The 23,904-nt window shown below is 38.1% G+C and overlaps 3 protein-coding genes across 3 annotated transcripts in view; 1 reads left to right on the top strand and 2 right to left on the bottom strand.

The window, feature by feature from the left end:
* The first annotated feature begins 356 nt into the window (after positions 1-356).
* On the top strand, positions 357-3,894 carry LOC120469701 (uncharacterized). Its single transcript, XM_039658844.2, has 4 exons — positions 357-1,099; positions 1,600-1,663; positions 2,267-2,387; positions 3,245-3,894. The coding sequence occupies exons 1-4, from the start codon at positions 715-717 to the stop codon at positions 3,776-3,778; spliced, it is 1,104 nt and encodes a 367-aa protein (XP_039514778.2). The 5' UTR covers positions 357-714; the 3' UTR covers positions 3,779-3,894.
* A 2,493-nt stretch (positions 3,895-6,387) lies between these two features.
* On the bottom strand, positions 6,388-13,042 carry hspb8 (heat shock protein family B (small) member 8). Its single transcript, XM_039659471.2, has 3 exons — positions 12,360-13,042; positions 10,797-10,860; positions 6,388-6,640 (listed from the first exon to the last, which is right to left on the bottom strand). The coding sequence occupies exons 1-3, from the start codon at positions 12,748-12,750 to the stop codon at positions 6,445-6,447; spliced, it is 651 nt and encodes a 216-aa protein (XP_039515405.1). The 5' UTR covers positions 12,751-13,042; the 3' UTR covers positions 6,388-6,444.
* Positions 13,043-14,753: 1,711 nt separating this feature from the next.
* The window catches only part of srrm4 (serine/arginine repetitive matrix 4), a 53,972-nt gene continuing 44,821 nt past the window's right edge, over positions 14,754-23,904 (bottom strand). The window contains exons 8-13 of the mRNA XM_039659623.2: positions 23,141-23,279; positions 20,537-20,865; positions 19,183-19,368; positions 18,972-19,076; positions 18,716-18,844; positions 14,754-17,223 (exon numbers count right to left, since the gene is read on the bottom strand). Coding sequence (XP_039515557.2) covers positions 16,974-17,223; positions 18,716-18,844; positions 18,972-19,076; positions 19,183-19,368; positions 20,537-20,865; positions 23,141-23,279 — 1,138 coding nt within the window. The 3' untranslated portion in view covers positions 14,754-16,973. The remainder of the gene's footprint in view (positions 17,224-18,715; positions 18,845-18,971; positions 19,077-19,182; positions 19,369-20,536; positions 20,866-23,140; positions 23,280-23,904) is intronic.

Below are 23,904 nucleotides of genomic sequence, written 5' to 3' on the forward strand. Positions count from 1 at the left end.
ATTACAGATATTGCTCAGGCCATACTGTGTAGGTTTAAAATAATAACCATCTATATATAAATTATATTGCACTCCAGGGACAGACTCCAATATTCAGAAAAGCAAATATAATTGTGCAGTCAGCAGTACCTCTACATTCTGCACTGAGATTAATAAGAGAGAGTTGGCTGCCCTGGTCCCATTAAAGCCAGGTCCCCTGTGCACTCGTTCATTCTGAATCCAGGAAATAAAGTTAACAAGCACTTAGACACCTTCACAACCTCTATATAGACACCTCAACACTTTAATAGTTTCTACAACACTATTAACAATCAGTTCAATAAAAATCTCTTTGCCTGTGAGAGGCTAAGCATGACTTTGGGACTGTTAGTTCTCATCAAACAGCTATTTGTTGCTTCCCCTTTAGATCTATAAATATCCTTAATTAGCGTCTCCCATAGAGCCCTTCCACCCCTCCGGTAGCAGATTGAACTACCTAGCCATCACTTCATCCCTACATTCTCTTCTGGTAGCATCATGGTTACTGCTTAGTAAGTGCTAAAACACAAGGACGCTATATAAACAGTGTCTGCAATGTCCTCCGGCCACATTTGTCTTTGCATTCGTTCTCTTCAGCATCTCTTTTTGTGTAGTTAGTGCATCTTTAATTGTACTGTAGCGGGACCTTCCAAACAAATTGTTCTTCCTTACTGTAGATTTTTCAATTTTCTCACTATGGCGGATGCTATCAAGTCACCATCCAGGTCTCAATATTGTCATGAGGTACCTTGGAATCCCCTGAGCTACAGATGGCCCAGTGTAATCTTTAACCAACATTACGGCTTGCCTCCGTTATTGGACCCCCGAGACCTCAGCTGGATCGAAGGCATCTTCAGGAGGCTGGGGACATCGTCTTGGCCCGGGTACTTGCGCACACCCGTGTTCGCTCCCTTTACTCAGGCCTCAGGACAGCACATCTCTAAACTGCACAGGGAGATGAGTGGAGGGGTGTCGGAAGTGGTTGGTGAGATTTGCAAGTGGAAAATTAGCTTGGATGTCAATCACTTTGCCCCCTCTGAGATTACTGTCAAAATACAGGATGGATTTTTGGAAATTGCAGGTATGGGTGAAAAAGTGTACAATTCAATATATCCAAAAGAATTCAATGTCAGATAACAAATGATACATGTAATTAAATGTCTATAAAACAGAATAAGACTGCACTGTAAAAAAAATAATCCTGTAAAAAAACGGTAAACTACTGGAGCTGTGGTTGCCAGCATCATACCGTAACTATACGGTGTGTTACTGTTTTTGTGTTAGAGCATATAGCTGTTAAATTAAAGTTTTATACTGTAGCTGACAATACGGTATTTGGCTGTTAATTTCAAAAACAGTAACACACTGTATTTTTACAGTATGATGCTGACAACCACAGCTGCCAGTAGTTTACTGTTTTTTACAGGATCATTTTTTATACAGTGTGGAGATATTGTAAATTTTATCATTTATAAATATTTTCTATATATTTAAATATTTAATATGATATACAAAATATATTATGCTCTTATTTGAGGTAATCAATCTTAATCATTTTGTGTTAATATATTTGATCCAAAGGTAAGCATGAAGAAAGACAAGACGAGCACGGCTACATTGCTAGATGTTTTGCAAGAAAATACAAGTAAGTGTTAACATGCACACTAAACTACTGTAAAAAAAAAAGTTTTTGTCTTATCCTCAAGGCTGCATTTATTAGATTAAATATACAGTAAAAACAGTAATATTGTGAAATATTATTACATTTCAAAATAGCTTTTCTATTTTAATATACTATACTTGTAAACATATTTTATTTATGGGATGGCTAAGCTGAATTTTATGCATCATCATCCAGTTTTCAGTGTCACATGATCCTTGAGAAATCAATTATTTGCTGCTCAAGAAACATTTCTTATTATTATCGATGCTGAAAACAGTTGTGCTGCTTAATATTTTTGACAACCGTGATTCATTTCTTTCTGGATTCTTTGATGAATAAAAAGTTCAAAATGAACAGCATTTATTAGAATTTTTGTAACATTATAAAATGTATTTACTGTCACTTTTGATCAATTTTATGTAAATTAGTATAGCTGAATAAAAGTATTAATTTATTTTAAAACAAAATATGAACTCAATGTCTGTTTTATTTTGTTTTAGCATATCATTTTTTTGCTGTGCAATTGTGTCACTATACACTATAAACAAAAGCAAATTTATAGATTTTTTCTCACCACTGCTTAAGACTTCCTGGTGGGATTGATGCTGACAATCTCCAGTCACGTCTGTCCGCCGATGGGATCCTTACAGTGGAAGTACCATTACCCAGCATTCCCCTCCCTGCTGATGTCATTATCCCTATCCAGGTATTGATTGGCTCTGACAGCCGTTAAATCTTTAATTATGCAGTCCGAACTTATTCACGAACTGAAGCTCAAAATTAGGCACTCGGTGTTCTGGGTGGCATGCATTGCACTTGTTTATAAGTTATTAAATGTGTCACCCTTATATTTAAGTGGTGCTTTATGTCATTCAAAGTGAAGTGGCACTATTGTTGTCACTACTGAAAACTTTTCTAGGCAAATCCAAGGTTGAATACTAGCCATTCATTCTCCAGTACTTAATTGGTCTCGTATAATAGGTAGAGTAACTGTGTCTCGGGTGCTGTATTTAAGCCAGTCTAATGTTAAAAAGCTGACAGCTATTTGCATTAGCAGGGAAAAGTAGGGGAAAAGAGCATCTCAAAACCTATTTCAATTGTATTGTTATTGCAGAGAATGTGGTCCTCATGCTTTAAAAATGGCAGATATTGTTCACCCATTGCATGTCTTATTCAACTTACGCCAATTTGCAGCACCGTTAAGCCGTGCCGCCATAACAGGCTGCAAAGCAAAATGTTTTTTTTTTTACATTACTTCAAAAAAGATTTCAGGAATAATTAGAGTTATACGATTCTACAATTCCCCATAAACATCAACTGCTAAAGTCGAAGTCAGTTTATAAATTAATCACCCTGCAATTCCAATTACCAGGCACATAATTGTTCAAATAACCAACAAAGAGATTAAACGCAAGCTCCTATTTTCCCGCAAGGGACGTATGGCCTTTCTCCACCACCCAGAAAATTATTCATTTTTGTGTACAGTGACCCTGGCATTTTAGGGTCTTGATTTGGCATTTAAACACTTGACTTGATTAGAAAACTGTTTCACGTTTGCCACAGGTTGAGATGGAGGCACCAACCGTGGGAGGAAAACAGCAAGACGGCAACGAGCCTCAAGACGGCATTGAAGCCGAGGCTAAACCGGAATCATCCGAGGGAGAAACTCTCGAACCCTCTGTCTCAACTGAGCGTCCTGAGGGCGAACGAGACCAGCAGACTGTATCTGATGTAGATCCATCTAGAGAGCCACAACCCCAGTCCATCACAGAAGCTGCAGCAGGAGCCTTTGAGTCTGGAAAAGAGCAGGTTGGAGAACCCAGTGATGGCATAGAGAAGGACAAAGAGGCGGTTGAGGGAGACACGGAAGAAGTCCTTGAGTCTGCAGACAAGCCTCAGGCTCCAGAGACTCCAGACACCATCACCTCCGAGCAAGGAGAGCAGGCAGAGGTCACGCAGCCTCGGGAACTGGAGGGTGAAGAAGGATACACAGACCCTGCCGTGACAGAAGATGAGCAACCAACCTTTGGGCAAACCCAGGAGGTGTTCAACCCTCAGCTGGAGCTCCAAAAGAAAATGGATGTAGGGAAAATGTAGGCTACAGAAAAACAACATCCCCAGCTCTTTCCTTAGGCTACGTCTACATTAATCCAGATGCATTTGAAAATGGCATTTTCTTTGTCCGCATTGAACCACCAGAAATGCTAAAATGATCTTTCTGTGCATGCATAATATGTAAAAAGCTTACTGAGATGATACCAGACAAAGTTTTCACGCTATTTCAAAATATTTCACCTATTATTGGCGCATCCAGGTCGCACTCAATCGCCTTTACATGGTCTAAAACACGATTGCCCTCGTGTTTTGCCGCATGACATTTTCTGTCACACTTTCCAGGAATGTAATATAAGGATTGTACCAAGTAACACTGTAAAAGTGAATACAGTTCCAGATAGCAGGCACATACCGGTATAAGCATAGATATATACACTGCCCGGCCAAGTCTCCGGTTGGATTTAAATGGTTGGCAAATGCTTAAGAGTCTATGATTGGATGATTATTGCAGTTTCTAGCATGTTATATGTTATATATGGTAACTGTTCTCTAATCAACCACGCAGGAAGACGCATCGTGGCCATATTCCAGGATGACAATGTCAAGATTCATCAGGCTCAGATTGTGAAACAGTGGTTGGTAGGGAGCTTGAAGAATCATTTGCACATGAATTGGCATCTTTGAATCCAGACCTGAAATTCATTGAAAGTCTTTGGGATGTGCTGGAGGAGACTTTACAGAGTGCCGGACTCTTGTATTGTCAATACAAAATCTTGACCAAAACATTTTGGTCAAGTTCTTGTATTGACAATGCATTTGCTTATTTGAATCCAAACAGCGACTTTTTTCATTTTGGCCAGGCAGTGTATATTGGTACAAAATGCGTCACATCACTTTGGGAGAGCGTCTTCAATAAGCCTTGTTTTCGCAAGACACTGTCTAAGTGTAAGCGGAAGGCCAAAGAAAGAAAAATGTGTCCAAATGTATCAGGATGAATGTAGATACAGCCTTAGCTTCTTAAATTCCCATAGATGTTTTTGAGTTTACTGTAATATGCATCCTCTTAGCACTAATAAAGACCTGAGCACGATTGTGTGAAGCTTCTTCTGCTTACAATAACAAGAATGATTAATCAGGGAAAGCTGAGAAATGTTCAAACACACGTGATAGACTGAAATCTGTCACATTGGCACCTAGTTGACTTTCTGTTATGCTTAGAGAATTTTTCATGAATCATTTATGCAGTGAAAATGGTTGCACATTACATCCCTTGAGTTCTTGTAAATATCTAACTCGGGTGGTTATGACGCCAGGTCCTCTTGAGCACGGTAATATTCGTGACTCATTAACCTCAGACTCTGAGAATTAGACGACGAGAGAGCTCGGATCGATTTAAAGACCGTTTTCTTCAATATTTTCTCTCCACATCCTCATGGACGTGATTGAAAGTGAGCCAAAGCGTTCGGAGTAATCTCCACACTAATCTGTCACCCAATTACCGCCACCGTGCAGAGACAACTCCCAAGGAGTCGTTCCCATAAGCACACAGCCAATCTGCCATCCGAACACCCAGATGTGATCGAGGACAGAGGATTGTGAGACCGAAGGAGAGCATGATGCACGATTTATTACTCGAAAACGCCCGAAGGTTATACAGGTGGGATAAGCAAACAGGTGTAAAGCTGAGAAATAGTATCATGTGTAATCCAGCCCAATTGTTAACTTGATTAAGATTTGCAGAGAGGAGTAATAAAAGGCTTGCTCTCGTAAAATCATTTATTATAAAAACGTGTAGGATACATCCCTACACAAAAAGAAAAAATAACACCCACAAATAAAGAAAGAAAGAAGACACAATAAACAGCGCTTGAGAAAGAGCTCTAGCATTCAGGCCCATTTCTTCATATAAATAGTCCAAAGTGAGAACAATTCTGATTATTCAAACAGGGCCAAAACAAGATGAGGGACAGAAAGTCCATAAAACATTCAATTTCAACATCAAAGCTTGATTTCTCATCCAAAATGTGTCTGAATGGAATTTATAACTCAACTTCGGATTCTCGGTGTCGTCTTACTTGATGAGATCGGCATGGCGGAGCAACGGTTTTAAGAGAATCGTAATTTACCAAGCGAATTAGATAAAAGGATGGGTCAAATGAAAATGAAGAGATTATTTACTCAGTACTCACCCTCATGTCATTTCAAATCTGTATGACTTAAATATTTCAATATTTTAAAGAATGCTCTGAAGAACTTTTTATTTTTATTTGGATTGGGTCATATTTCAAATTGTTTGGAGAAACATATCTACTTTTGTTTTCCACAGAAGAAAGAAAGCCATACAGGTTTGGGACAACGTAGGAGAATAAGAGATGATTTTTGGGTGAATGATCCATTTAATTGTTGACATTTGAGGGGAACTTTAGGACTGAGAGGAATGCAGATAAAGTACATGTGCCATACAATCCCATTTCACACCTTTTCCTTCTCACTTCACCGGTAGCTCAATCACATTTGTTTATCTTCCTTGATATAGTAACTGAAAGCTTCTGGCATTTGTTCCAACCATACACTATGTAGAGTAGCATTAATTTACAAACCATTCACTAGCAGATTAATGACTTTTGACTTAAGTAATTTTTTGAAACTGATGAATCTAGATTTTAACACTGGCTTGGAACAAATACCATAGGCATGCGAACACCAGTTCACTCCCTGACATCAAAGACTGGAGTTGAAGTCATGCTGGGTTCCTGCGGTCTGGCCTCAGGTTCTTGCATGGGTTCTGCGGGCATTTCGTTGCTGTAGAGGTAGTATGGAGGGGTCTGTCGGGCTTCAATGATGAGAACACCTTCCGGAGACAGAGAGGCGAACACAGTGGCTGGGTCCACATCGGATGGGATTCTGCGAAAAACAGAGTGAGATTTTAGAACGAACGATGTCCATTTGATGATCCCCCCAAAAAATCTTTCAGTGAACCATTTTGTCTTATTTTAATAATCTAAAGAACATTTGTTTCCGCTAAATAACCTTTTGTGCGATTGGAAAGTTTCTTTATGGAACCATACATGCCAATAAATAACCCTTATTTTTATTAGTGTATCCCCCTGACACACAAAAGCAGCTTTTGAAGAAAAAAACATTGAAATAGCCATTTTTTAAAGGGAGAGTTCACCCAAAAATGAAAATTGATTTACTCAACCTCAAGCCATCCTGTATGACTTTCATCTTTCAGACGAACACAATCAGAGTTACATTAAAAATATCATTGCTCTTCTGAGCTTTATGATGGTAGTGAATGGCGGTCCGGATTTTGAAGCCTAAAAAAGTGAATCCATCCATCCATCATAACTAATCCATACAACTCCAGGGGTTTAATAAAGGCTTTTTGAAGCAAAGCGATGGGTTTTTGTAAGAAAAATATCCATATTAGCTTCCGGCAGACGGCCTGCGCATGTCGACTTATGCCAAAGAGTAACCCCTGACGCAATGAAGTATTGTAAGCTTTGATTCCTCTTGCAGTTCAAACAAATAGGACTTGGCAACAAACTCAAGCTCCATTTCTCTTATATCGAAATCTTCCGACATTTCTCTTTTAGTTTATGAAGTTTTAAGTATGGATATTTTTCTTATTTTCACTTCAGAAGGCCTTAATAACCCCCCTGAGCCATGTGGAGAACTTTTTTGGGCTTCAAAATCTCGTCCTCCATACACTGCCATTATAAAGCTTGAAGAGCCAAAACGTTTTTTAATGAACTCTGATTGTATTTGTCTGAAAGAAAAAAAAATAGTGTAAACCTAGGATGGCTTGAGGGTGAGTAAATAATTAACCCTCAGGTACTTTTCATTTTTAGGTGAACTATCCCTTTAAATGTGGTTGTACATTGATACATTATTGATTGTACCTTGCACCTGCACTGAAACAAAGCTTGAAACCAAATGTTACATTAAGAACTTGACAACGGTCAGTTTAATATTAACGTCTACATGTACACAGAATTGTCCAGAAGAGGTCGAACTCAAGTCTTTAGGTTAATATTAACCCAGAATGGGAATCATCATGTCAATTGCAAACACTGTGCCCCATACTCCGAATATTCTCATTTTGGTTTAATTTTCAACAAACTTCATTTTCTCTGTGGCAGCTTGTGGCTAGAAGATAATTCTCAATGCATTTTGTGGTTTTCATTTTAATGTTCTGCCTCCCATCACTTGCAATGAGAAAGAGAGAGAGAGCGAGAGAGAGAGCGAGCCCTGCTCCAGGTGCTGGCTCAGAAATAGAATCTGTTGCCAATTATTACAAATCGCCTCCTGATGCAAAGTTTATCACCAGAAATTTCCATCTACACACTAGTCTAATCATCCAGCAGGCAGACTGACTGCAGCCGTTTTAATGAGGAGTTCTCACCGTCTGTTTGAATGTGATGCCTTTAAGGCTGGATTAACATAAATTCATATCTGCTCTACAGAGAAAGGGTGGAACTTGTTTTAAACATGAATGGATGGTGATATCATACAAAGCTACTTCTTGCTGGTCTTCCACGACAAAAGTCTAAGGGTGGGGGGACTTTTAGGGCTGCTTTAGAGATTCGAGAGACGAATGCTGTGTTTGGATAATGCTTGAAAAAATAATTGTACTTAAAAATATAAATGAATTCTCACAATCAGCAATATTGTGTAGTTCTATGTCTGTTTAGCCTTATTGAGTTCTGTTCCCTAGTTAGTTTTCTTGGTTATGCATTAGCTCTACACCTGTTCTGTTTTACCATTACCCTGTCTGTGTATTGAACCCATTCATTTCTTAATTTTAAATGTAACTACATATTTAATGTAAAGAAGTACAATTTAAACAAAATTTCTCATAATACACTACTGTTCAAAAGTTAGGGCTCAGCAATATTTTTCTTTTTAATACTTATGCTCACCAAGGCTGAATTTATATGATCAAGAATACAGTAAAAACAGTATTATTGTGAAATATTATTAGAATCGTAAATAACCGTTTTCTATTTTAATATAGCCTATTTACAATGTATTTATGTCATCATTTCAGTCTTCAGTGCCATTCTGAAATTATTCTGATATTTGCTGCTCAGTTAAAATGTCTAGTTATTATCAATACTGAAAACACTTATGTTGTTAAATATGTTTGTGGAAACTATGATACATATTTTCTCAGGTTACTTTTATAACAAAAGATTTCTATTTAAAATACATGCTGTTCTTTTGAACTTTCTATTTATAAATGTCTTTACTGTCACTTTTTGATCAATTTAATAAATCCTTGCTCAATAAAAGTATTAATTTCTTTATTAATACTTATTGAACCCAAACCCTATCTGCAAATGCTTCCTCCACAAGGAATTTGTCTAGAAGAACAATGTGATGTTATTGACACCTACGATCCTAAAATGCTACCTAGTTAGTTAGCTCTCTAAGGTTTTCTGTACTGTTTTATTTTTATGAATGTTGAGAACGAGTGTGAGAGAACACAACAGAGAGAGAGTGAGAGTGAGAGAGAGGTTGTCCCTGAGCTTTGTCAGTCATCATGGCCAAATAAGGCTGGAAGGTTTCACACTTGTTGCCAAGCGTCTGCTGAGTTTATATAAACCTTACATGCCGACTGCAGTAGCCTGCCACTATTCAATTAGCACAGCAATGCTATAGCCATTCGGCACTGTGACTCAGACATCGCAGCGCTGCTACTGAGGAGCAAATGCCACAGATTGAGATTTCATTCAATAGCTGAAAGCTATTAATAAAAAAAAGCTCAATGTAATTTAATGCGTGACCTGTATCTTCTATAAGTGTGCATGTGTTTTTAGCTTAGCTTAGCATAATGCTAATGTTCAACTGTTGGAATTTCACACAACCAATATGGCCTGTCAACATTAAATTAGCTAAGTAAGCAGTTAACATTGGGGTGGAAGCTTTCATTATTAATCATCTTTCTTTCAAAAGTTTCGGGTCGTGAGATTTCTTCATATTTTCGAAAGGAGCCGTCTTTTAAAGCTGCATATATTTGATCAAAAATACAGTAAAAACAAAAAGAAAATAACTACAGTAAAAATGCAGTTATATTGTGAATATTATCATTTAAAATTATTTTATTTTATTTTATTATTTGAATATATTCATTCCTGTGATGGCAACGCTGATTTTTCAGCATCTAATTACTGTTCCGTGTCCCACGATCCTTCCGAAATCATTATATGCTGATATTGTGCTAGTGATAAGGGATAGTTCGTTTCGTGTCTTAGGCCATCAATGTGTACTTACATTTACGAGTCATTAAATCATGTTTAATTTGGACTTCTGTACATGCTCTTTGAGGAGAACCCAGGGTGGACCCCATAAACCTTCATTATATGACTGACAGACAAGAACGGTTTGACCTAAAAATATCAAAATTAAAAATACTGTGGAAAGAAAGACACCTACATCTTGGATGCCCTTGAGGTAAGCTAAAACATACCAAAAATGAATTTCAAAGTGAACTATCCCTTTAAGAAACATTTTTTTTAATATTATCATAGCTTAACTTTGATTCAAGGTTTTATATTCATATTTTCTAATATTATAAACGTCGTCTTTACTGTTTTGTGTTCGATTTTTTTCCCTTGCTGAGTAGAAGTTCTTGGATTTTACTGACCCCAAATTTTTGAACAATAATGTAAAAAGTGCAGGATTTGTTCAAGAATTAAACTTTTTTTCTTTCTTAGAGTCTATTTCTGTGTGTCTCTGTCAGAGAAACAGCATGTTGACAGAGAAAAAATATCAAATCACTAGGCTATATCTCTTAATTACTGCAGGCATCGGAGACACATGATATGTTGTCTATTTTATCTCTAACTTTGATTATTTTCCTCTGCCTCTACCATCCAATTTGACTCTCTGAAGAGCAAGAAGAAAGCAGAGAGGCTGGGGTGGGTGGAGGAGTAGCAATGCTTTGTGTTGCTTTAATAACTCAGAGTGGCATTCCTCTGGAAGTTGCTTCATCATTCTAGAAGATTCCAGATCAGAAGCCCACGGAAACTTTTGATACAATCATCCTACTTACTGAATTTTCTTTGTGAAGTTTTTGGTAACAATTCCTCCCTCGTCTTGCTTTTCCTCGTGTTTCCCTGGTGAAAAGACAGAAAGGCGGTTGTTAACACAGAGATCGATACGACCATACAACACTTGTGAATAAGAACTTATTTCGAAAAAGATGTTGCTTTAAACACAACAACAACAGGTTTCTTGAAGTGAATCCCCGCACTGGTTGCTCACAGAAGTGTAACCTTTGCCACACTGACATAAAATTAGACCCGTATTAGTCTCAGATTTTCTAGATATGCAAAGGCAACACTTTATATCATTTTGTATTTCAAACCAAGAAAGCCTGTTTAAAAGCCTCTTGGCCTCATTCTCTGCAGCTGTTGGTCACTAAATGCCATTCATGCCATATTGTGTCTCGGCCTACATATCTACAATAACCGGCTCTTTAGAAAACACTTTGACCACAAACGCATCTAATATGCACAGCTTAACAGCTAATCAACAGCTCAACCATTTAATAAACGCAAGCGGAGAGCAAAATCTATCCATGTATATAGAGATTTACCTACTGACATACTGTGCAATGGCCTTTCCCTATTTAACAGACATTCAAACATGGCTGTGGCATTTGTTTGACAATGCTTTACTTCAGGGCAACGTTGAACTTAAATGTTTTGCTGATTTTGGTGGTCCAAAACTGGTCACCATGAATCTGAGTTCAGTGAAAAGGCCTTTAGTAAAACAGTGCGTAGGGTAGTTCACTTTGATATCTCTGTGTGACATTTTTAGAATGAGGTTATGTGATGTTAAGTCTCGCTGTCCCCACCCTCCTCCCACTGTGACTGAGTGACCCAGCTGGAATACCAGCACAGTGTTTATATTAATCCCTGCACACCAGGCCTTTGCTCTCTCCTGAACTCTGAACTTCTGTCCTGCCGTCACAGTCAACAGAATGTATTTCTGGAGCTGGCAGCAACTGGCCTTATAGATACACGATTTCAGTTTTTACAAATTAACTTTAGTGATTAAAGAGAAAAGTATGGGACTAATTCGATGTGTTTAATGTAAGTGGTCCTAATGGGATCTCAGCAGGTGGCTGATTAAAGCGATAATGTGCAAGTCATACTCAAACCAAAGGCCTTCCATTCTCAAGCTACAGCGGAGAGACAGCAGCAGAGACTTATGGAACATGGGGTCCAAAAGGCCATTTATAAAATAGGATATTAATGCAATTAAAATGGGACGCAAAAAACGTACAAAAAAATTGAGAAATAAACTAATGCTATGAAATCACAAAATACATAGGCCTAAATACAAATACATAGCCTACTTGGCAGAAATATTTGTTATTTTTTATTTTGTAAGAAAGGGGATATGAATAATGACTAAAAAGCTACCAAAATGCGTAAGTAAAAAAAAAAAAAGTTGCATAGTAATTGAAATGCTAATGACGAACTCCTCTATTTAGGATAAAAGCGTCTGGTAAATGCACAAATGTAAATTATTGCGAATTCCATTCTTCTATTCCATGATTCATTATTGTGTTCTCATAATAACTCAATGATCATTAGTGTTTTCTCACCTGACACCTCTATAAAACCGTCTTTAGTTTTGACATTAAGCTCCTCGGGTTTGAAGCTGTGCACGTTCACGCACACTTTCCACGGCTCGTCTGGGTTGGTCGGGGGCGCGCTGGATCGGCGAGGGCTCTCGCTGTACATGGAGCTGAAGCCCTGCGGCGAGCCCATGCTCGTCCGCGGGAAGCCCGTACGCAAAGAGCCCGACCACGGCGCGTCGAGGCGGGTGCTCAGCCGAGGTCTCGCCCAGCCGGGCCATTCCATCGATAACTCTTCGGGAAAGGGTGGCAGTCCAAAGTCATCTTCCATAAAGCGAGATGCGAGTGACTGTTCCCGGAACGGATCCCGTGGAATCCTCTGTCGGTTGCCCAAAGTGTAGTAATCCCCTTCTGCCATAGTGAAACTTGGGAAAAGTGAGTTTAGACTACTTTTTCTGTCCAGGAGGTCGCGTTGCTGTTGCTACCGAATAGGATCAATTATTTAAAAGAGCGCAAAACAAATTCCGTGTTTTTTTTTTTTTTGGCAACAAAAGCGCAAAAACTCTCCAGGCGAGTGATTACGCCCCTAAGTCTAAACCTACTACTGTACTCATGTATGAGTTCTAGAAGTTTACTGACGATGTAAGTGCTCTTTCACTGGTTTATATGTGATTTACCGGTCTATAAACTCCAGAAAGTGCTCGGTGGTACACGACAGCTGACTGAAGACCCTCCCTATCCAAGTTTAGACCCCGGGCTGTGACTGGCTCCACTGGACAACGACTGGTCCAATCTCACCCTCCCACAGATGACTCATTCACTTCATAATAGAACACTACTCACTCCTCAAGGCCGTCAGAGGAGTCACACACTCATAAGAACAACACTAATAACGTTCTAAACACGAAATGTGACGAAATACAACATAGGCATGCATGCGGTAGGCCTATCTCCTTTTCCTTCTTCAAACGAGTCCTCCTTGCGTACTTCATGTGGGGGAAAGGAGGCTACGTAAGATGAGCGAGAAAAACATGCACTCAGTTATATTTTAGGATGTCTTCTATCTGCTGAAATGTTTTGGCCATGCCCATGGCCTACTTAAAATGTATTATAAGTAATAAAATATCAACATTTATTTTACTTTCTCTGACATATGTTCTTTTAGCTAATATACATTATTATATAGAATATATTAAGTAGCCTACATCATTTGATATTTTTTTAAATATAAAAGTTTTGAAAGTTTTTGAGTTAGTTTTCTCTCTCTCTCTCTCTCTCTCTCTCTCTCTCTCTCTCTCGTTTTAAAAGTTGTTTAGATATGCCACTAGTAGATGGTTTACTAATCTAATCAACCAAGTTGTTTGCTTGGACTGGATGCAGGCCTTGTCCTTTTATACAACACAAGTTTTTGACATTTTACTGTATAATGTTAGACAAAAACATTTCGAGAAATAGGGCATGTAAAAGTAGTCCATGTTAAAAAATAAACACTTTTCACTTTCATTATGTGCTCTTCCAGCCCGTTCTCATCCCAAGGCGTCATATACTGACGCTTTTGACATTTCGTCTACATCCAACGCACATGGCAGCCTTTAGCGTCAATATAAGATGCAGATATTTATGTGCCAGAAGGCGCCTCCTAGTGGTCTAACCCTAAACCTACCCCAGAACTAAACCTACCCATAACCGAACAAATCTCTGTGCATGGTATATTGACGCTAAAGGGTGCCAAGTGTGTTAGATTTAGACGAAATTTCAAAAGCGTCACTATATGACGCCCTAGGATGAGAACGCGTTGGCTCTTCTCAGTCACAAAAAGATAAAATAATGGGCACTTCCTGTTTATTTTGGTCAAATAAAAATCAAGCACTATGTGGCTTAGCTTGCCCTCTGACTTTTAACACATGAGTCCAAAGAGGAAGATGAGGAGATGATGAAAGTACGAACTGAAGGGTATAAATACACACAATAATGATCTGAATGCAAACGGGTGAACTAATTAATCAATAACCATGGAAACTAATGATGGTGGGAAACTAAGGACAAAGGAAACAGTCCTTGAAACTGAAAACCAAACATTCAGGACTGAATCCGAAATCGCCCCCTAAACCCTATGTACGTTAGTCCACTACCAGTTCACGTGAAGGAGTGAGCGAATTCAGACAACAGCTGAGCGGGATAGAACAAGTGCACTCGATAACGTCCACTATGGTTTCGGACATCACTACAATTAACTGTGCCTTCAAATAATGCCCTATTTGAGGGTACAGGGGGCAATTTCGGATTCAGCCAATGAAAGTGTGACAAGACCCATCGTACCCCGCCCTCCCTTTTTTTACAATGCAAATCACGAATGCAAGAATATTATTTTAACGTGATTAAAGAGAGTGCAATTTTAAAGAAACAAAATAGGCTATTGGGTGAATTAATTAGATGAATAATTTATTTAGAACTCTTTGAATATCATTACAGATTCAGACCACAGAGAACTAGCCATTAATTTGAAGAGCAAGGGAGACATTGATACTCATGTGCACATAGACAGCATTCTATATACAATAGTAGAATAGGGTAATATGAGGAATGTCCTTATAGCATAATCTTCAAGCCTGGTGCCCTGCACTGAGGTTTTTTACTTATACTCAATTGCTATATATCTTTTTTACCGCACATTTTGTGCAAAAATAATAATTGGTATTACAGGATGTTGCAATAGTGTTTTGCAGTAACAGAAGCCAATGAATGGCACCCTCAGTAGCATGTTTTGACATGTCTGATTCTGTAAAAAATGGTTTAATTCATGGCAACATTTCAACATTTTTTTTTTAGAAAGAATGCAAATAATGTAAATTAGATAGCCAGCCTTGTAAACAGTCATTACCACTACTCCATCTCAATAAATAAAGCCCATGCCTAATATTGCCGCACTAAACGTTTGCATATTTACACCACAGATTTACATAATCATTTACTAAACTCATTCACGGTTTGAGACGAGAGAACAAGATGAATTCAAGAAGATAAAACATTTGATACACTTCAAGTTTTTCCCCCTTCATCTACAACAAATTTTCTGTACAAGTGTCAGAATTCACAACAGTCAGACAGCTAATAATGTACAGTGCATAGAGATCACCATGCCTTCGTTTAACAAGCACTCCAATAGACTTTATGACACAGAAACAAAGAAACTGCCATTACCTGTTGTGATGAAGGTGATGATTTTTACACGCTGTTCCCATCAAGCTATATCACACACCAAATATATATCTTTGATCCTTTCAAAAAATCCTTGATCTAGCCACTCTGATGGATTTCTTATAACAGCCGTCTTCACTTCTCCCAGTCTGTCATAGTGTCTCTGTTGTGCATCCAATAAATATGCTTTAGAAAACATCTGTATTTATAAATATCATCGTCATTTACAGTAAAGTTTGTGATTTAATGAATGCAGGACTGAATATTTAAACTATGGGATTCAGTCAAAAATGGATGATATACTGTAAACAAAACAAAACAAAAGTGTTCTATATGAATATAAAAGGTTTTATGTTATAAATAATTCAAGTGATCTGAGTAATAAATATTTCTACCGCACTATTTGCATACCTAACAGAAATAAATCACAGATACAAATAGGCATTAAAAGAATAAATAATTAAAAATATTACACAATTTAATACGACTTATGTTAAAAATGACATAATGATAATGTGTATACCAGTGCTTTAATTTAAGATTTTTTACCTTTCTTTCTTTCTTCACTCAGAAGTAGACTTGACTTGATGGATAAAAACAATCTTCATTCTGTCTCTTGAGGTCTGCTAGATTAATGTGCAGTAAAACAATTTTTTTTTAACACAGTATGTACAGCTGGACCCTGCAAAATGGTTCCTACCAGTGGAGCACATCAGCTGCATTTTGATTGTCCACCATCATCATCATCATCTCCATCACAGCCAATGACATTTGAATTGTTTTCCAGTTCAACAGAAGATAAATAAAGCTGGCATTTGGGCTGATGGGGTGTGTTTGCCGGTGGGGCTAATTCGGATGGCACATTTTTCAAAGTGAAGGTGTGTGCAACACAGAAGCGGCTGATCTCGGTAAAAGCTGTTATGGAAGCAATCTTTCTCCTCAAGCACTTTTGACATCTATAAAAAGGAAAACACTACAAAAATACAATAGATTTAAACATCAGCTTTTACAGTCCATGTGATGAGCGTCTCGCGAGTGACCCTGCACACTTCCTTTTATCTATTTCGGCTGTTTTTGATAAAGGAACAACGATATCCTCACACCTATGAGCAAAACCAGGTATAGCAGAAAGTCACATATTGCAGTGCACATAGTGAAACCTCCATTCAGGTCCTTCCTACAACAGCAGCAGCCTTTGTTATTGATAGACAAGTTTTTTCTTTTCCTTTGAGCGGGATGGATGAAAGCACACAGTTTAGTACACAACAATATAGAAGCTTCAGTCTTATCTGACACTGAACAGATGATCCTGTCACTGCCTGGTGTTCCACATCCAAGCACAGCATGTTCTCAGTGCTGCTCCATTTCATTTCCAGTTACAATAAGATGCGGTCCTGGGCTCATGCTGTAGCTCAGCATTCCTGCATCTGGTTCATCCGTGAATTAGCGGCGGGCTCTGCTGTAGCTCGCAATTGAGTCATAGCTTCTGCTCCGACTCCGACTGCGTCTGCTATATACAGAGTTCCACGATGAGCTGCGACTGTAGCTCCTGTATGAAGAAGAAGTGTGACTGCGACTGCGACTTCGCGAACGACTGCGTCCGAGAGAAAACAGGCGCCAGGACAGGAGGCTGGAGGATCTGCTGCTGACAGAGGGGCTGGGACGATGGTAAGGGATGGGCCTCTTTCTGGCACTGTGCAGGACAGGAACGCATGCAGAAAGAGAATATAAACAAAGACTTAGTAATAAACAAATTTACATTAGAAAAATAATAAAAGGATAAGTTAGGGGTCTTTTATGTCTAACAATCTCTGAAGGATTTATTGCATTTATTTGATTTTATTACAATATAAATTAAGTGTCTTCTATTTTAATATACTTGTATTTTAAAATGTAATTTATTTCTGTGATGGCAAAGCTTTCAAAGAGTCTTCAGCATCACATGATCATTCAGAAATTATTCTTAAAGGGATACTCCACTTTTTTTGGAAATAGGCTCATTTTACCACTCCCCCAGAGTTAAACAGTTGAGTTTTACCGTTTTCGAATCCATTCAGCCGATTTTCTGATATTTAGAAGAATATCAGGAACCAGACAGTTTCTGGTCTCATTGCCTACCATAGTAGGAAAAAAAATATACTATGGAAGTCAATGAGACCAGAAACTGTCTGGTTACTGATATTCTTCTAAATATCAGAAAATCGGCTGAATGGATTCGAAAACGGTAAAACTCAACTGTTTAACTCTGGGGGAGTGGTAAAATGAGCCTATTTCCAAAAAAAGTGGAGTATCCCTTTAAGGCCTGTTCACCCCGGAACGAATTTCGTGCGCGATATTCGCCGATGTTTAACGCATCATGACTAAACTAAGGGTGCCAATGTGAGTGTGCACGCCGACACGAAAAACGTCACGCGTAAAAGCGTAATTTTTTTTTAAAACACCTCGGTTTCTTTTTTTTGATTTGACTCGCCGCGTCAAAAACTATCCGACCAATGAGATTTGCGCTTTTGCTCACTTGTCTGGAGCTTCTGAAGTTACAGTAAAACACAACTTGGGGGCGCTCAAACACAAAATGATCTTGCTGAGCACAGATTGGCGAAGAAGATATACGCCAAGTAATGTCTACACTGCCGAGGAGAAATAAGACGAGGAAGATGCAGGGCTAGATGAATCGTAGAGCTGCTGCTCTCGCTGGTGTCGGAACATAAGGAGCTATATGACAAATGCGAAAGCGACTACAAAATAGGACTATTTCTGCTTTACATTAAGCGCCATCTAATGGTCAGGGAATGAATTTGCATGTTCACTCGGCTCATCGTCAGCGAAAATTGGGTGTGAACACAAAAATGTTATACAATTGATTCTCCTGAACAGCCATCAACATTCATTAGACTGTGTCTATTTTTATTTTTCCTGAGGATGCCAGCAGAAAGCTCTGCATTTTAACACAGAATTGGAATGCTTGACATTCCCATGACTTGCTTGTTAATGTGGTAAATGTTTTTTTGCTAATTTGATAATGCTTTCAGCTACAGATCAGAGTGTGCCATCTGCTCAGTTTTAATTCATTCTGCAGATTTCTAGAGATTTCTTCCTAGAATCAGTGCAGAAAGGTGTGGGATCTCCAAAGTGAGTTGTTTCCGTTTGTGATGCATGCAGTTTGTAGTATTTCTCCAAGAACAGACCTTGTAATTCTACGGGCTTCCAGGTGGCTGGGGGAATCTCTTCTTCTCTTTCTCATAGGGGAGCAAGGCCTTCTCCTGCTGTGCTTTCTACTCTTGCAGGAACTGCAGTCTCTTTTCCGCTCTCGAAACCTTTTCATCCACACATAAAAGAGATGAGAGCATGTGTGTGTTCAAAAACAGATTTCAGCAATGCCACAGTCATTATCAAACAATTATATTAGATAAATTCACACATCTCCTTTCAGCTAAAAATCACCTGTCTGGCGTGCACCGTGAGTAATTTAGACTGCGACAACTGCTCGCACTAGACAGACTGTCTCTCCGTGAATCCAGCGAATAACTGGACGAACGGGAATATGATCTGTAAATGAGCCGAGTGAATTGTCAGATACAAACATATGAGTTTATGACTAAAGTGAAAGCTTAAAATAAGAGTTCCTATAATAAAAAGCAGCTGTGTGACCCACCTCCTCCCTGAGGACAGGGATCGGCTTCTGGAATAGCGCCCTGAGTATCTGCTTTGGGATGATATGCTTCTGCTGCGGGACCTCGTTCGATCCTGATATCTATCATAAGACGGACTCCGATTCCTATCGGTGGCGAGACCCAAAGGCTGCGTCTTCTCCAAATCAGCGTGCCTCCCTGTTTCTTCACTGCAATTACAAGAGGGAAATTATTTTTGGCCTTGTAAGGGACAATGGATATCTGGATCTTTGCAGAGAGAGAGAGAGAGAGAGAGAGTCTGCACTTGTACCAGGATTAATATAGTTAACTAGACATTTAAACACAAATCTATATAACTGTTGTTTTGTTTTGATTTTATTTTATTTTATATGAAATGTCATATGTTAACCCTTTAGGTGCCAGAGGTTTTTCCTAAAATGTACGATTTTGACATCTTAATTTCAAAAGTCTATATCTTAAAAGTGATAAAAGATAGAGACTTTCTGTAAATTCGAGAAATATTAAGGATGACCCAAAGTTTATATAGGGATTACATTTTCCCATCTAATTTGCATATTATGATGTTATATAGTGGCGGCAATCTTGGATTATAGAATTTTTATGAAAAGTCACATGTTTAAATGATAAAATGCAGCAGTTCTTTCCCCCAAAAAATGTCCCTCACCTTCTGTATGCTATATTGCACAATACTGACTGCTCAGATAAGTATTAAGAAAACTGTGTAAATTATTACTAATAAATGGTAGAAACAAGCCAATTGCATGTAGAGGTTTGCCTTTTGCTGTAGAGATTTTCCATTTACTACATACAGAGTAGGCACTCTGATTCCATGTATGGGGCACATATATTATTCATATGACATACAAACACAGGTAGACAAGATCTGTTTAGTTCAAAAGCTCACTCGCTACCGCAAGGCACAGATCATGAGTGAGATTCAACCTCGTCAAACAGACCCAGTGGCATTAGATAAAGTCTCCACCACAATAATGTTGCCGTGATCACGGAGAGGCTCTGATAAAATGGCTCACACTAGTTCTGCTTTTGATCGCACTGATTCAATGAGCTCTAACTCGAAGATTTTGTATAGAAGCATGACGTTTTTTTGAGTCAGGGATGAAGTATGACATGTTTGCCGTCTAATGAGGAGTCGAACGAAATTTGACAAAATCGGCTGTTTTATTCAGTGTAAACTCGACCGTGGCGCCTAGAGGGTTAAAAGTGAAATGGAATCCGAACCTACACTGACAATTCTTTCACTGGAAAGATACATGGTTTAATGGCATGTTAGTGAGACATTTGATGTACAGTACACCATCAACATATTTTAAGTTAATGCATTTAAAACAGCCTTACCCTTTAAACTTGTTGAAGACGGAGCTGTGTAGGGTATTTTCTCTGAGTACTGGTTTACCCAGAGAGTCATAGCTGGTTAGCGAGTTGCCTGAATCAGAGGCATTGTCCCCATCGGCAAGTCTAAGCTTCTCAGGACATGTTAAATCTTGACAAGAGAACTTTCCAATTCTGGTCACTTTTGACCTTGTGATGCCAGTTTTACTTGACAGTGGAGAGGACGTGTCATTTCCCGAATCGTAATCTGCCTGACCTTTGCCCTTATTGGATATTGAGTCCTGGACGATCATCATTTTGTTTAAACCCTTAACCCCATGACGTGATGGTGAGACCTGCAAGCAGACAAAGCAAAGTTGTTGTTTTTCTAAAGAAAAATAAAGCCGTATCATTAATCTGCTACCTGCATGATGCAGTCTGAGTACTCTTAAAAGGCACATATGTCCCTACAGAGCACAGAGAGGAAATGAATCAAGATTTTTTTTGGGACAGAAACTAAAAGATTAAAAAACCGCCATGCAAATCTGTCACATGCGAGAAGTTTGAAAAGAAAGAAGAACAAAGCAAGTACTCTTACAAAAGAAACGAATGAAAAAAAAGACTGAAGAGAGAAAATAAACAATGAACCAATGCTAATGAAAAAGGCAAATTAAAGAAAACATCCAGATCAAAATAAGAGAGAGAAAGAAACCTACATGAATAATAACTTCCAGCTACTTTTAAGTCAGAAGAAAGAGAGAGTAAAAGGAAACAGAAATCCCCCAATTTGAAAGTTGCTTTCCTTTAAAGAACATTAAACAGACATCACAGAATGGGCTATATAAATATCTATATGTAATCATATGAAAAGGGTTGCAGACAAAAGAAATATCTCCATCACTCTAAATATTTAACATCCTTGAGAAAAACAAAAAGAACTTGTTTCTGTTTTAGTCCCCTGTCGGAAGAGATTTTACAGTCCACCAGCGGCCTACAGTAAGTCCCTAAATCTGCGGATAGCATCGACTTACCAATCAAGACTTCCTCCTTAAGTAGGTAAGGTGTAAGAAAAAGGGAAGAGCGGGTGACATAAGTGCATCATTAGAGTGGTAAAGTGCAAGAAAAAGACAATAACCCTCTCTTCTTTAAATCCAACTCCACTCCGCCATACACCGGCATGAGCCTTTTTCTTTACCTTTGTTGTTCACCTGTAGGTTTGAAATTAGATCTCTTTTTCTATTGTGGGACTGATGGAGTAAATCTAAGTAGACTCTACATCCTAAATAGAAGCTGTATCCTTTATAGAAAATGGAAAGAAGCTGCTAAGTTTCAGTGAAATTTTAGTTTGCTACAATGGCACACAAAAAGCAATCAAACTCTGGTTTATGGTGGAATTTGCAAAACTCTGGTATAGCCTGGGGGTTATTTGTAATGATCTAGCTGTGAAGTATAAGACTGAAACAATTATGTGCAGGTTTATGTATTTTATTTTGCAAGCTTTAGTATATAAAACATAACGCACCATTGCAAAAGCTTATTTGGCTAATACAGCTAACCAACCAAGGATCCAACCAAGCAGGGTCAACGGAGCATTAAAATGTGTTTAAAAAATAAATTTTCTTTGAAAAATGTTAGGCAACGTCTACAGTTTAGGAAAAAAAGGGGAAAAAAGTGAATATTTTCTTCACACTATGGACAATCTTTAAACACGATGGCACAAGTAAAAAATATTAGCAATGATTTAAGTTTAGAAAATGTAATGCACGTTACTTTAATGATCTTGTGATCGAAATCACAAATTTAATCATCTCTGTAGTGTACAAACTATCCTCAAAGGCTTAAAAACTATGTTGTAAGAGTTTATTTAAAAACATTCAGAAAAATTAAGATGATCCTTTACCTTTACATAAGATTATGTAAATTATTAACTTATAATATTAGTTGTTGTTGTTTTTTTTTTTAAGGTTTTTTGTTTTTTATAACATTATACAGACTAGGCATTCTCTGGTTCCCCAGAGCCATTCTTTAGTGATATTGAATTTTTTTTATTTATTGAATGATGTTTGATATTTCTGGTTGGAGTGGATGCATTTAAAGTGTGGCAGTAGGTTGCGTGTAATTGTGTAAAAGTGTAATTACCGAGAGTGGAAAACACTTGAAAACCACCCTCATTAAAAAGTTAATTAACTTAAGTTTAAATTGTGTGTCAAGCATATGTGCAATATGCAAATCACATGTTGGTTAAATCTAACCACAAAAATAACTTCAGTCGAAAGTATTGCAACAAAGATGATTATTGTTCCTGTTAAAAATGAGATGGCAATGCAATATTAGCCAATTTGCAAAACAAAAACGACTATAGAAAACCTTCATCTGTGAGAATTAAAAATGCTACGCCAATCCAAATCCTATCCAAAAGCAAGCAAACAATCACATAAATAACGATTTCTCCATGGGGGAAACGACTTGCACTAGCTGGCTTTCAAATGCATTAACAGATAAATGTAAAACAACATAGCTTTTGGTCTTGACATCCGTTAAGTAAAAAGAAATCAATGGCTTCACGAGGGCCTTAAACAGAGCAAGAGTTTGGCATTGTAAGCGCATCAGGTAGCCATCAGAAACACTTACGGTGCTTTCAGAAAAGTGGCAGCAGCACTTAGAGGAGATTTTATTGGTCAGCTTGATTGCCGACCTGCATGCATCGCCTCCATGGACAGCTGATGAATGGCCACCGTCTTGGAAACCAGATTTTTCACAATCTTCATATCTACATACACAAAGCACATAAAAACGTTGTTAAAGGCCCCTTCACCTCAAGGAGGAATTCAAATATTTATATTCATATTAAATATACAAAGTACTGTAAGTTGAATCATTTTAGCTAATAAAGGTGCTCACAGTACCTTTACAACAGAAGCAATAAAATCATAATGTGGAACAGCAAAAGAATAATAGTCATTTTATTATTTCTACAGCATTTAGGCAGTGAGGTGGGGGAAAAAATCCTCCACAGGTTAACATTCACTGGGAGAAGCATTAATTAAAGTGTAAAAATACAGTATGGAAGCACTTTGTCTGAAGAATCCATTTAAGAAACGATATTATATTTCTACCGAAATAGCAGTGGCAGAGATATCCAGCTAATGTCCATTTACTTGAACAATTGACAACAAGAAGATTTATATTTCATTGTCTTAGACGATCGTCTAGTTCCTTTAATCTCCATAGGCTTAAGGTGGAATAAAGTGCTTTCCAAAGAAAGGACATGCCAATTATACCCGCTCAGGACATAGATTATATGTAATGGGTCTTTGGAAAGTGAATGAGAACTGGGAACTGACGGCCATTGTTCCTGTTGTGTGGTGTGAGTGGGTTCTCTGTGCCTATTCAGC

This window comes from Pimephales promelas, chromosome 4 (assembly GCF_988280905.1).
Source record: "Pimephales promelas chromosome 4, fPimPro1.hap1.1, whole genome shotgun sequence".
Lineage (NCBI taxonomy): Eukaryota > Metazoa > Chordata > Actinopteri > Cypriniformes > Leuciscidae > Pimephales > Pimephales promelas.

Excerpts from the sequence above, each read along its gene's own strand:
- LOC120469701 (XM_039658844.2), top strand. The coding sequence starts at position 715 with ATGGCGGATGCTATCAAGTCACCATCCAGGTCTCAATATTGTCATGAG. Across the intron at positions 1,100-1,599 it reads TGGATTTTTGGAAATTGCAG|GTAAGCATGAAGAAAGACAA; the intron begins GTATGGGTGAAA and ends TTTGATCCAAAG. Across the intron at positions 1,664-2,266 it reads TGTTTTGCAAGAAAATACAA|ACTTCCTGGTGGGATTGATG; the intron begins GTAAGTGTTAAC and ends CCACTGCTTAAG.
- hspb8 (XM_039659471.2), bottom strand. The coding sequence starts at position 12,750 with ATGGCAGAAGGGGATTACTACACTTTGGGCAACCGACAGAGGATTCCA. Across the intron at positions 10,861-12,359 it reads CGGTTTTATAGAGGTGTCAG|GGAAACACGAGGAAAAGCAA; the intron begins GTGAGAAAACAC and ends TCTTTTCACCAG. Across the intron at positions 6,641-10,796 it reads AACTTCACAAAGAAAATTCA|AATCCCATCCGATGTGGACC; the intron begins GTAAGTAGGATG and ends TGTTTTTCGCAG.